This window comes from Vanellus vanellus, assembly GCF_965231255.1.
Source record: "Vanellus vanellus genome assembly, chromosome: 1".
Lineage (NCBI taxonomy): Eukaryota > Metazoa > Chordata > Aves > Charadriiformes > Charadriidae > Vanellus > Vanellus vanellus.
The window spans coordinates 178,048,080-178,060,536 of record NC_138905.1 but is presented as its reverse complement, the minus strand read 5'-3'; the positions used below and the strand labels follow the sequence as shown (position 1 = coordinate 178,060,536).

Below are 12,457 nucleotides of genomic sequence, written 5' to 3'. Positions count from 1 at the left end.
ACCACGTAGATGCGTTACGGGATTTCCTGATCACAACAAGCTGAACCTCTAAGACTTGAATGCAAACTTTGAGACCAGGGCAATGTATCCACTGACATCGTTGATGGGAAAACGCCTATAAAATGGAGTTTTTAAGAACTGCCACAATATGCAATTTTATACACGCACAGGCTCGATTTAAGATTTCTTACCCTAGATGCCTGATGCAGGCCCTACGGTTCCCTTTCCCCATTACCCGAAGAAACTCCAAAAATGCTCCCTCGAACGTAGACACCACAGCACAGGCAAGCATCATATGTGTGCAAACACAGCCTTAGTCTCTAGAAAGTAGACTGCTGGTCCCCCTCGTCCCCGCCAAGGACATCCTGATCAAACAAAATCCTCCAGGATTTATCAAGTTACCTTTAAAGCCCGAAACGAAATGTTGCCCCGTTCACATCATTCTGGAACAGACACACCGCAGTAAGAAAAGGATGCACTTTTTAAATTCTGTTCCAAAAATGAAAGAATTTTTTTTTTTTGGTCCTTTGTGCTATACATATGAATGACAACAATAATTCTATATTTCTTCAATGTCTATATGACTATATAGAAAATATTTTTATGCATAATATAGCGTATTTACATGTCTATAACATGGGAAAGGATACATACTTTCATGATGATAATTCAATTCACATGTTACAGATACGTTCTTGTCACATATTTTGCCATAGTCATTATTTTCTAAAATTGAGCTAATAATCATAAAATTCAGTGTTTGTTTTTTTAAAATGTAGCTTCTAATTAATATTTGTGAAGGGTGATCCTATAGACTATCATAGCAACTTAACAAAATAAGGTGTGTATTAATCTTACATTTCTTAATATAGCCCATCCACAGTATCATGTTTAAGCATATTTACTGCCGATAACAAGTAACATTGAAACAAAACTGAATAAAAGCTTAACAATGTCATTATTTTCAAACAAGGCACTACTAAAAAGGAAAATGGCCATAACAATAAAGCACGTAGTTTGAAAAAAATCACATTGAAGATTAAATTATCCAACTATTTATCCAATTAGGATTATCTTGCATGGAACAGGAAATAAAGTAAATGTGATCAAACAATATAAATAGCTTTTTTTTTTTTTTTTTTCAATCTTGCTGACAAGATAGACTTAATCATTTAGATTTTTCCATGAACTTGATACAGCTTCACAGCAGACCCAGAGCACAAATGTCACACAGGAAGCTTTTGCTTCTGCAGTTTTAGAAGCCTGTTCTCTCAGTACGTCTCACATAGGCAAAATCACTCTTTTCAGAAATTATATACCTATACAATCAGAACAAATTTGAGAGTATATTTCTATCTAAGTAGTTTTCTGGGTGAATACCTAAATGTCTCACCTGCTGTTTCTAAAGAGTAGGTTTTGGGGTTTTTTTCTTCTCCATTTCACTGTGTCTCAGGCACTATTTTGCCATTACTGTATCACTGTCTTGGAAAAGACCTGTTAACTCATTCAAATCTTATTCCAGAAAATATTAATTGCACGCGTTGAGACTGAGATTCAGTCATTTAACTTTCTTTCCGTAACTAAAACTCAGTAGTTGAACAACTAAGCACTTTTGAAGTGCAATTTATCTGACCTACTTTTGCCATCTACTTTAGGATGAGATGGATCACCCCTACAATTGCCTATTTCTGTCTGTTGAATCTAAGGTGACTAACTCAGATGCAAATATCTACATTTGTTCCAATGAATCCCACAGTGAGGATTTAATCTAGACGAGGGACTCATAACACAACTGACTGTCCAACATGAAATGCTGAATCTTTGCTAACAATTCCCCTAATTTACTAACTGGAGTTCAGATCATAACATCCAATTCATTGCCTTGTTTAGCAAATTTAGCAATCATAATTAAAGGCTAGGGAGGCAGATCCAGAGAAATTATATTCTCGGTTGATAGACTAACGTTATATTTTAGCTATGAAATTCAAGATTATTTTTTTTTTTTCCCATGCCATCACGAAGACAGGCAAAATTACAAAACAAAGTTTAGTGGCCTAACTATAACCAAACAAGCTGTTTCTGGTATTCTGTGCGTTCCCAAAGCACAGTTTTATGAAGGCATTCCTGTAGCTTGAAATATGATGCGCTCAACAGCACATTTGTCCTTAAGGCTGTATGATTATGCCTTTGCTAACACCTAGACAACACTTCTCATCCACAGATCTCAAAGAAGTTTACATAAGTAGATACATGGCACTGACAAGCATTTGTCTTGTGTCCCATGATGTCAAAGTTACGGGTACAGTCTTGTCTTTAACAGAATTCTTATGTAGCATACAATAAACACTGAACTACTGCAAACAGTATTACTTATTGTTTATCTTATTTTCATTTTTGCACGTGCATGTTTTTAGAAAGGGAGCACATCCATCCACCTAGGAATTTATGCATTCAGTTTACACTGAGAGAAAAATACATATTAATAAAAGCACTAAAGTAAAAAAAAAAAAAAAAAAAATCAGTGTTTAATCTGTTAAACAATAGAAAAATTCTTATGAACTAGTGATACTGTCATTGAACTGGAGAGAGTTTGAGAACAAGCTTGCTCTGGCTTTTTCACCCTATGATTTGGAATCTGCTCACAGTACTGCCAGCTTAACCAAAAAGGATTAACTCTCATATCCAACTGAGAACACAGATAATTCTCAGTAATTGGTAAAAAATGAAGATGAATGGGGCTGAGAGATAAGGAGCAATTAGCTCATCAGCAGTTACAGCTGTGCACTCAATCCGGATCCATCTCTTGAGTCTCGGCCCCTTTTAAAGAACCCAAGCAGAATAAGCACAGGACACCCCCCTCCCAAAAAATTGCCGTACCTGCCCATCATTCCTTTCTCTTCCATTTTATTTCTGTGCTATACAAAGACACCTGTCATAGCATTCTGTGTAAATTACTACCTCTCTCAGGACCTGTATCTACAGCCAATCTTCTTTTTACACTTAAAAAAAAAAAAAGAAGAAAAAAAAAAAGAAAAGAAAAAAAACACCAAAACCCGGAAACCAAATGACTACTGTAGACACTCTTAAGTTCCCTGTCAATCGTTTCATTATAGCAGCATCATCTGTTTGAAAATATAAGCAATTCCCTCATCTAATTATAGGGAGGATTTGAGGTTCATTAACATTGCCAAGGCAGAGAATCAGATGTGCAACTGCAGAGCTGTGCTCAGTGGCCTGCATTCTCTGTTTCCTTTTATTTGCTTTTTCAAGGTCTCCAAGACTTTTTCCTGAAACCATAAAAGTAATTCTTTCCTTCAAAATAGACATGTGTGTTTAGAAAAAGGAAATGACTGCATTTTGTACTGTTCTATTATTGGGCAAGGTCACTGGAGAAAAATAATTTCACCTAAATATTTTATCTCTGATTCTGGATGAGAAAAAAGAAATAACAGTATGCAAGGAACCATTAGTTTTGAACAACAGATCACAGGAAACCTTGCGTTTGCCTCATAATTTTAAATATTGCAAGGTAATGCAGATGAATAGGAAACCTAACATGCCAAGAAAACCTCTTAATTTTCAACACATTTTGTGGTTGTTTATGGATTAATGTGCTAGCCAAGTGTAAAATGTTGCCTTGTATTTCCTAACTGTGTTTAGAAACTGAGAACACCAAAGTCTTGATGATTGCTTCACTTCCTTAAAGAAATAATAGCATTTTTTTTTCTGTATGAATGTAGTTTAAACAATGACATTTTCTTGGGACATCTGTTTTGAGATCACATTTTGAATAGATATGAACTCATTTCCTACTAAGCAAGTAATTTACTATTGTTGATAGTTGTTTACAAGTTTTATGAGTCAGATTTTAGCAAGTGGCAAAGGTCTTTACAAATCCTTTGAGTATTCCCTAAAGCGTATGCATAGTGTTTTCATTATATAAAATGTTCGGGAAGCAAAAGTATAGGGACTGTTCTTCACTTCCTACCAAGGTATAGATAGCAAAGACTAGCTCACCGAAATAGCTTTAAACATATTTATTTTCAAAGGCTTCTATCTTTTGCTGCTGCAGGTTAATGAAGTATGATAGCAGGGCAGTAAGTACTTAAGCAGCAAGGAAATAATTGAACTGCTCTACCTATCTATAACTTTGGAGTCTTAGACGGTAAACATACAACTGATCCTAATAGCATCCTAAGATGTTAATATGACAAAGAGCAGAACCTCTTCAATGAAATTTAAAGTTTGACCTTGCCACTCTCTTTCTTTTAATTCTGCAATTAAATTAAAAACAAACAAACAAACAAACAAAAACAACCCACGCAGCATAATCTTTTTTTTTTTTTGTTTGCTGCCATACGGACTTCATTTTTTAAACAAAAAACCAGTAATTTATCTATCCTGCATGTTGTATGTAAAATTGCCACTAAAAAGAACCCAGGACATTTTTCCTTCTTATCTGCAATGTAGCTCATATCAGCCAAGCTGTCACAAGACAGTACTTGATATAAACAAGAGATTGCAAAGACATCTCAGTAATCAATATTAGGATGGCTACAGTATGGAAGCCCCAACCACTGCATATCATTTGTCTCAGCATCTATTTCTATGACCAAATGAAGCATTAATTCAAATCATAAATCTATGGTGATTTAAATCTGGGAATGAGCACCTGCCTGCTTTAATGATTTATTTTGTACATTTCAGTAAGCAGGAGATTTGTCCATATGAACTGACAGGTCACCTTCAGATGCCAGTAGCAGACTGTTTATCACCATGCAGACTAGCATCTCATCTTAGCAAGTAAATATTAAACTAAAAGAATCCAATTGATTGTGGATGGGGGAGAAAGGCGTTGCAGCCATATATTTTACTCAGTGTGCTAATACCTCACTCCGATTCCTCTGTAATTTCATTTTTTTTTTTCCCCTTTTTCCCCCCCTTCTAAAATAATAATTCTGGTGGGAGGATGCAAGCTCAAGGTTACCATACAAAACTGAGGGATATAAAATAATTACTTATTAGTATCATTGGCTTCCTTTAACTCCCTTCATTCCCTTTGGCCATTGCTTCTAAGGACCAAGTTAATAAATAAATAGATAGTAAATTTGTGTAGTGCTCTGTATAATTATACAATGTTAATCTACAAAAATGACCTCTATAATTCACATTAAGCATCCGATTAAAACCAAAAAGCAAGACATTTCAGAAGCAAACTTGACAATTCAACTCAAGAGCCCATATTTTATTTATCTACTTTTAAGAAGGCATTGGAACAGCCTAAAACCACAGTATTATCAATCTATGTACTCTAATATACCATAATGTCTGTTACATATAGGCTAAGATGTATCAGTTAAGCTTTTAGGCTGGTTGGTTAGTTTGTTTGTTCCTTTTCAGTTTGGTCAGGCACATAACATAGTTTAAAATATAAGCCAAAATCAGGTTATTTTCTTTTGGTTTGTTCCTTCTTCCTGTCAACATTCAGTAACATAATATTTCAAACTCATGCCTAACAAGCCATAATTTAAAACGTTAATGGTATATGGACTTGATAATATTTATTTGAAGAGACATAAATAAACATCTGAAAAAACTGCAGGGGAAAAAAAGGACACACCTACTACAAAGGTGAAATATGAGTTCTTGTCAAGATAATACTATATGCTAATTTTCAAAAATGCAACTAATAAATGGAGACTTAACTCTTCATGAACCTAATATACCTTGGCATTCGTGGTAGTAGGAATCACTTCTCTGATTCCACAGGCATAACTGACACTGGACACTAGATAGGGGTCACTATAAAAGAAACAAATAAATGCAAACTATTTTTGAGAAAACCTCCGTAGGAAGAGTATAGCTCAAGCCCGGAGGCACAGACAAGCACACTGTATTTCCAGAACCATTCCTCATGGAATGGAGACAACTGGAATCCTAGTCACTCTACTCAGAAAAGCCTTTTTTTTTTCTGAACAAAATGAACTCAATTCTTCATTCAGTTAAAATGGGAAATTAACTGAAGTTAACAAGTAAGTTAAGGGGCTGAGAGGAAATTGTGACAACAAATGATCTCACTTCGCTAACTTTGCCCTGCTAAAATAGCTAGAACGTTTTTTCTTAAACAAAGAAAATGTTTAAGCTATGTAAGAAGAGCGGATTAGTTATCTAAATTATGCCTCAAACTATGATTTCAAAATAGATATTTTTCTTTGTTATTCAGAGGAAATTCAGACATTCCCTGCATCCACTCTCCACATGGTTTACATGTTGATTACCTGTTAACTTTCCCATGTCCATGGATGTACAAGTGGTTTCTCAGTAGAACTGCCAAGCAGAATAACAGTTCCATAATCCCGTATTTGAACATTTTATTTCACATAATGCATGCATCTAGGTCTGAAATTCACACCTAAACTAGCTTCTACTTCTAATAAAGACTCTTTATCCTCCCAGTTTGTATTTACACTTTTCACTCTTTCTCATCATTTCACTTTTCTTCCAGTATGTTTGGAGTCGCCTGGTCCTTCCACTTCATTTGAACCTATCTCCTCCTCCCAGATTTCAAAGACACCTGCTCTCTACCCGCTCTTGTTTTCTCTCCAAGAGGACAATCTTTCCACTAACATCCTAGTGACTGCACGAGCTGGTATCTGAGTACTAAACACAACTGATTTAAGACTATTTTCTTTGCCATCACAGCGGCATTTTTTTAAGATTTTCTTTAAAAGGAAACCAAAAAATCTGGTTGTCTCCTTACGCAGTGATGCATACATATTGCCTAGGTGAACTTGTTCTTTGAACTGCAATTCACATTATTTCTAAATAATAGCCTACCAATGCTTACCGAACTGTACAGAAATGCTCTTCACAAACACGTACGTATTTAGTAATGTAAAGGCTAGTCCATAACTCTCTAAGGCTCATTTCAAATGTATTTAAGAGATGAAAAACTAAAAAATAAACAAAACTAAAGAGACAAATTAAAAAACAAAATATCCCTATCTTAAGCCATTTTTTTCCAATATACACCAATCTTGCCTGCAGTCTTCTGAACGTACCTCTTTTTGTCATTGAATTTCTGTTGCTGAGTTAATACTGTCTCAACATGATAAAAGGAGCCAATACAATGAAATGGCATAACAAAACATTTTACAGCAGACACACACAGATGATTAAAGATTTAATCAACAACAACAAAAAGTTACTCTAGCTTTGAAGTACGCTTTAGCAAAACAAATCGTCCAAACAAATGAATAAAGTATACAAAAACAATTCTTTTTTGAGAAAGAACAGGAGTTGCTGATGGGTGCTTAAGAAATGGAAAAACCTGTTAACTACATTTTAAGAATGTGTTTATTAAAAAAAAATATGATAGGAACTGCAGAGCATGGCAATAATTTATTGTGTATGTATGTTTTCCTTTTGTCACAGGGCACATGAAAGTATGAAATATTTTGCTTTCAAGCTTGTGTTCTGAATTACCTAAAGTCGATACTCAGCACACTGAGCAGGAGACATTGTTAAATTTCACTTTGACACCATCATCTGTCACCCCACCTGTACTTTGAAAAATGAACTCTAAGCAATCAAACCACTTTCTTTCATGGAAAATATTAACTCGAGTCTGCAAAAGTAACCTGCAAAGGAAAGAATGTTTTTGTAATGGTAACAACAACGCTGAACGCTGGTGTAAAGGTCAGATACAAAATAAAACTAAAACCAGTAAGGAAAGGAAAACAATTATGCAACTTTTTACACCAAATCAAGGACTTCAAAAGCAAGTCCAGAAGGATAACCTGTTTAATAAAATATCAGGGCATTATGGACATGTAATAATGCTGTGTCTGAGACTTACCGACACTTGAATTCAGATCTCCATTTTCAGAGTCTGCTCCATGCTGGTTATTATTTGCATGATAGTTGGACATAGCTTCCAATTTAATTTTTTTCACTTTCATTGCTTCCGCTATGGCTGCGTTGGTGGCAGCTGCTGCCGCTGCAGCTGCTGCTGTCAGGCCTGCAAAGAAGTATGAACAAAATTTAATATACATTATTCTATGATTCTTCATTATTGTAGGGACTAAGACTGTTCCTCTTCCTTTATGCTGGCGATGTAATGAACGTTGAACGTTGCCGAGTACTATTCCTCTTGAAGTTTGCCAACTTTTTCAAGTAAAATGTTTCTCATCCTTTTTTGATAGTTACTTCTATAGGTCCACCTAAATCTTAAATTGGTATCCAGTAACTGCAGTCATAACACCATCATAACTAACTGGAGATACAAATACATGCTTTCAGAAATCCAGCCTAGCTTCGAAACGGTGTCTTAAGTGTCTAGCTATGAATAGGTGAACACGTACATAACTCTACAACCTTTAGATCTCAAATGTTTGCCACACTAAAGAAAGCAGGAAAAAAAAAGCAACCCAAGTCTATAATTTCTATTTAAGAGTAAGAGATAAAAGAACTCGGGCATTTATTTCTCATTTCACACATAAGAGCACAGAGATGTGGGCATACAAGGAAGTGTTTTTAGAAGAAAGGTTAGCAATGCAGAACATGCATAAAATACTGATTTTTCTTTCCCCAAAACTTCAAGGCATTAAGGCATTTATCAACGAGAAGAGGAATTATTAAACCCATTTAATCCCAATCCCAAAGCAGGCAATCCAAGTGGTCTTCCTACCAAACCAAATTTCTGCCATCCAGCCATTTACAAGAAACTTCTACAAAAATGAGAAAAGTTCTCTTTGTCAAAAGCAATTACAGAAATGGTCCAGCCATGCCTTCAAAACTCAAAATTCGACAGTGTCTTTACTCAACGTTATAAGTTTTTGCCCTCTTCCCAGAGGCAGGACAATCTTTCTGTGGTCCCCAAACAGCACTGCTACCCATTCACATCCCTTTGCCCCAGCCTGGGTGGTAGCGGAGAGAAGTTAGTGTCAACCTTCACAAGAGCTGCCTACCCCGCACGACTGATCCAGGGCGCAGAGATGGAAATTAAAGAGAATTAAATGAATGAAAATAAAGAGAAGGCATTAAACCAGGTAAGTTTTACGCAACGATGCACTCTCGGGCCTGTGATGCAATCTCGGGCCTGTGATGCCACGCGAGGAGCACGGACCCTCAGGTCACTTTGAATCAAGGTTCTTGCCCTGACAGTAGAGAAGGCTTGAAAAAACTCAGTGTAATTAGTTTAAAGGTGCCTGCTTGTCTGATTTTCAGCTACTCTGAGAGGTGTGAAGTGTCTTATGGATCTCCAGAGGAATTAACTGTACAACTTACTATTCTAGTGGGCCCAGGCTGCTGCCCAGCATAGGAAGAGTGCAATTTAGCAGGAAAGACCAAATAAGCAAATAATCCCAGGCTGCTGAGGCAAATATTGCTACCACCATTGCATCCAAGAGCCTCTGGTTGTCTCCTTTGCCTCTTTAAAGTGGAAAATGAGTTCACTCTTGCCATGTTTTCAGCTAGCAATAGGGAGAGACAGAAGGCAAAATCCAGCGGGGAGAAGGCAGAAGGTGAACAGACACGAGGAATCTCTGCCATCCCAGGGAGAACAAAGAGGTGGCATATGAGGTGCCTTTGAACATATATATATATATACACACACACACACAGTGGCTTAACTCAAGGTTGTTTTCCTTTCTTTGCATGACCGCATAAAGATTAGCAAACAGTTCCAGACTCCCGACCCTCCTCACAGGCTGACTTCTAACACCTCCAAGTGCAATGAGAATTACCAAGTATGTGATAATTACATTCTGCATAGGCAGATCAATATTCTTTAGAAAACCACTATTTCGGGTAGAAGAAGATGTACCAAAAGCCAAAATTCAAATAAGAAGGTAAATACAAGGGTTTAATTCTATTTCAGCTTCTTCTACGATTACAAATTGTGCAGCTTTTGATCTTAAGAAGGTATTGACAATAACGTGGATTGCTTCCAATGATATTTTTACCTTAGAGGAAGGATATGAAGTTATACATTATACAAATTTGGTTACAGTCCCTAAATTAGGCCACAGAAAAAGAGCTGGTGCACCTCTGAACTTTGGTTTGCATCCTGTGCTCATTAAACAATACAATAACTTATACTTCCTTTTTTTATATACATCACTGACAAGCTAAAACTAGCATCTTTAAAGAACAATCCTTTGGAGGGATATTCAAATATGATACAGCTAATGAATACAACAGCGAGCCTCAAACTTTTGGCTGTTACTGCACTTCCAGACCAGCACATTTTAAGTGCTTCCAAAAATACCAAATTAAACAGACACTGGACGCTGGGCTTGTAAGCTTGTAAGCCCACCTGTAAATAGTACATCTCACTGGGGTAATGACACGGTCACAAACTGCTAAAATACATACTCTCTTTTGCTATAAAATTTGCAAAAAAGTATACTTCAGTGCTTCTCTCCAAAGTAGGCCGTAATGCTTCTCTTTAGAAGAAGGCATAATCTTCGGATAAGGGATGGGAAACTAAAATAAAGATTGCTTAGTTCTGTAGCATGATTTTCGCAAGATAATGCTTGTAATAATAAATGATAATTTTAAAAAGCACAAATTAAACTTCTAATTTCATTCCTTCTCTTGCACAACCGCATAAGTGATTGAAATGATTACTTTGCTATACAGCAATTAATTTAAACTGCACAAATCTGAAATGCGTGTCTCGTATGAGCACCGGTGTGAGTGGGGGGGAAATGAGAGTACGGAATAATCCTCAGAAATATCATTTAATGCCGCTCCTCACAGCAATTCCGGCCTTACCGTTACTTTTTTCTATCTCTTAACGATGTAGCGAAGAAAGTGCTAAGGAAGGTCCCGAGCCACTTACTAGAGCCCCTGGCATTATAATCACTGGTGCACTGTGGTACGGTACCAGTCAAAACTTTCTCTCTAGCACAGGGCCTGACTTATGTCACTTATCTCATTAGTAAAGGCAGCTAAATATATTATAAACAGAAGAGGCTAATACACTGCTATGTATCTATATGTATATTTAAAAATTCTAAACGTTAAAGTTCAGGTATAGGTATATATTTGGGTAAATACTTGGGATTTTTTTTTTTTTTTAAATTGATTCTTTGAAAAAGCCTTTTGACCTAAATATTATTTAATATCACTTTACTCTTATAAAAAGTAGCCAAGGAATTTCTGAGATGCACACTTTTCTACACTCCAGAAATATGATCTTCAAATTTGAGATCACCAGAAGTCACCCATAAAGGCAACTGAAATGAAAGAAACAAGGATCACATTGAACAGCCATGTAGATATTTTTTTTTTATTCTTTACAAATATTTCTTTGAACAGTTAAAAAGTATCCAGGCCAAAATATTAAATGGGTTAAAGGCAATGGTAGTTGTCATTAATATTCTGAAATTGATAAGTTGTTTATGTCTGGCATTCTTCCTGCTGATTATGCAGTGAGACAGGCAGCTTTATAAATATCTCATCACTCCATCGTCACACAAATTTCATCGACAGTGCTCATGCACAGCTATTAGCAATATGAATCTAACCATTACAAGAGGAAAGAAAATCGAACATGTGGCATTAATACGCAGTCCTGGTTCCTAACCATCTGATAGGCAGATGGTGTAAAGCGGATTCTCCAGCTGAAATGAAGGGGCACATCATTTAAAACCTTGTTTGCATTCTAACTGATATCAGTGCCATATTGATATACATGATACATCATGGCAGTATTTGAACAATCTAGTTTGTTTCAGTCATAAATGTTTACAGCCTTGTTTTTTATCTTTAGAAGCATGTTCTGAAGAGCGTATTTTTAATTTATGAAACCTATTGTTTACTTCTGTTGAACCAGAAGATTAGCGACGAGCAGGAATATTAAATTACCACAACCACAGCAATATAACTAAGATGGATGAATAAAGTATGGTTTTTCAATAAAAGATGTTAGTAAAGGAATTAAAAAATTAGCCTAGACATTTTATGCATTAAATACATTTATTCATTTAAACCTTACAGCTTTTTTCCCATGTGACATACTTAGAACTTTAATGCTTCATAAAGCCATTCATTTAAATCTCTTACTGCGTGCAATTAATCTTGTCCAACAATTTAATTCAAAAAGCAAAACATCAGAAAGTAAAGTTCAAATCAACCATCATGCTTCTGAAGTAATCTCCGTATTGCTGACAGTTCCTATAGACTCATCAGCAGAAGTCTGTTCAAGGTGTCTTGTAGGAGCCGTATGAATTTGAATTACAGCTCAATTGAAAGCTCTCCAAGCCTTAGTAGGAACTCAGGAACAAGAAGCAGAACACCAAAAGAAAGCGTGAATGATCCTTTCCTACAAAGACCTTCTCTCTTCTGTCACTAGATTACTTTGGCCTGTTGGGGTGTGTTTGTAGCTGTTAATTATGTTAATAAAGTTGCAGCCTGCTGCCTCTGCCAAATATAATCATAAGCTTTCTCC

At 36.0% G+C, this 12,457-nt stretch overlaps 1 protein-coding gene across 4 annotated transcripts in view; it reads right to left on the bottom strand.

Moving 5' to 3' along the window:
• Nucleotides 1–12,457, bottom strand: part of DACH1 (dachshund family transcription factor 1) — a gene marked incomplete at its 5' end in the record, with an annotated part of 370,375 nt that overhangs the window by 167,335 nt on the left and 190,583 nt on the right. For 3 of the 4 annotated variants that reach the window (XM_082494621.1, XM_082494622.1, XM_082494623.1), the window contains one exon: nucleotides 7,859–8,020. The exons of the other annotated variant lie outside the window; for it this stretch is intronic. In XM_082494621.1, the coding sequence (XP_082350747.1) occupies nucleotides 7,859–8,020 (162 nt within the window). The remainder of the gene's footprint in view (nucleotides 1–7,858; nucleotides 8,021–12,457) is intronic. 4 annotated transcript variants of the gene reach the window in all.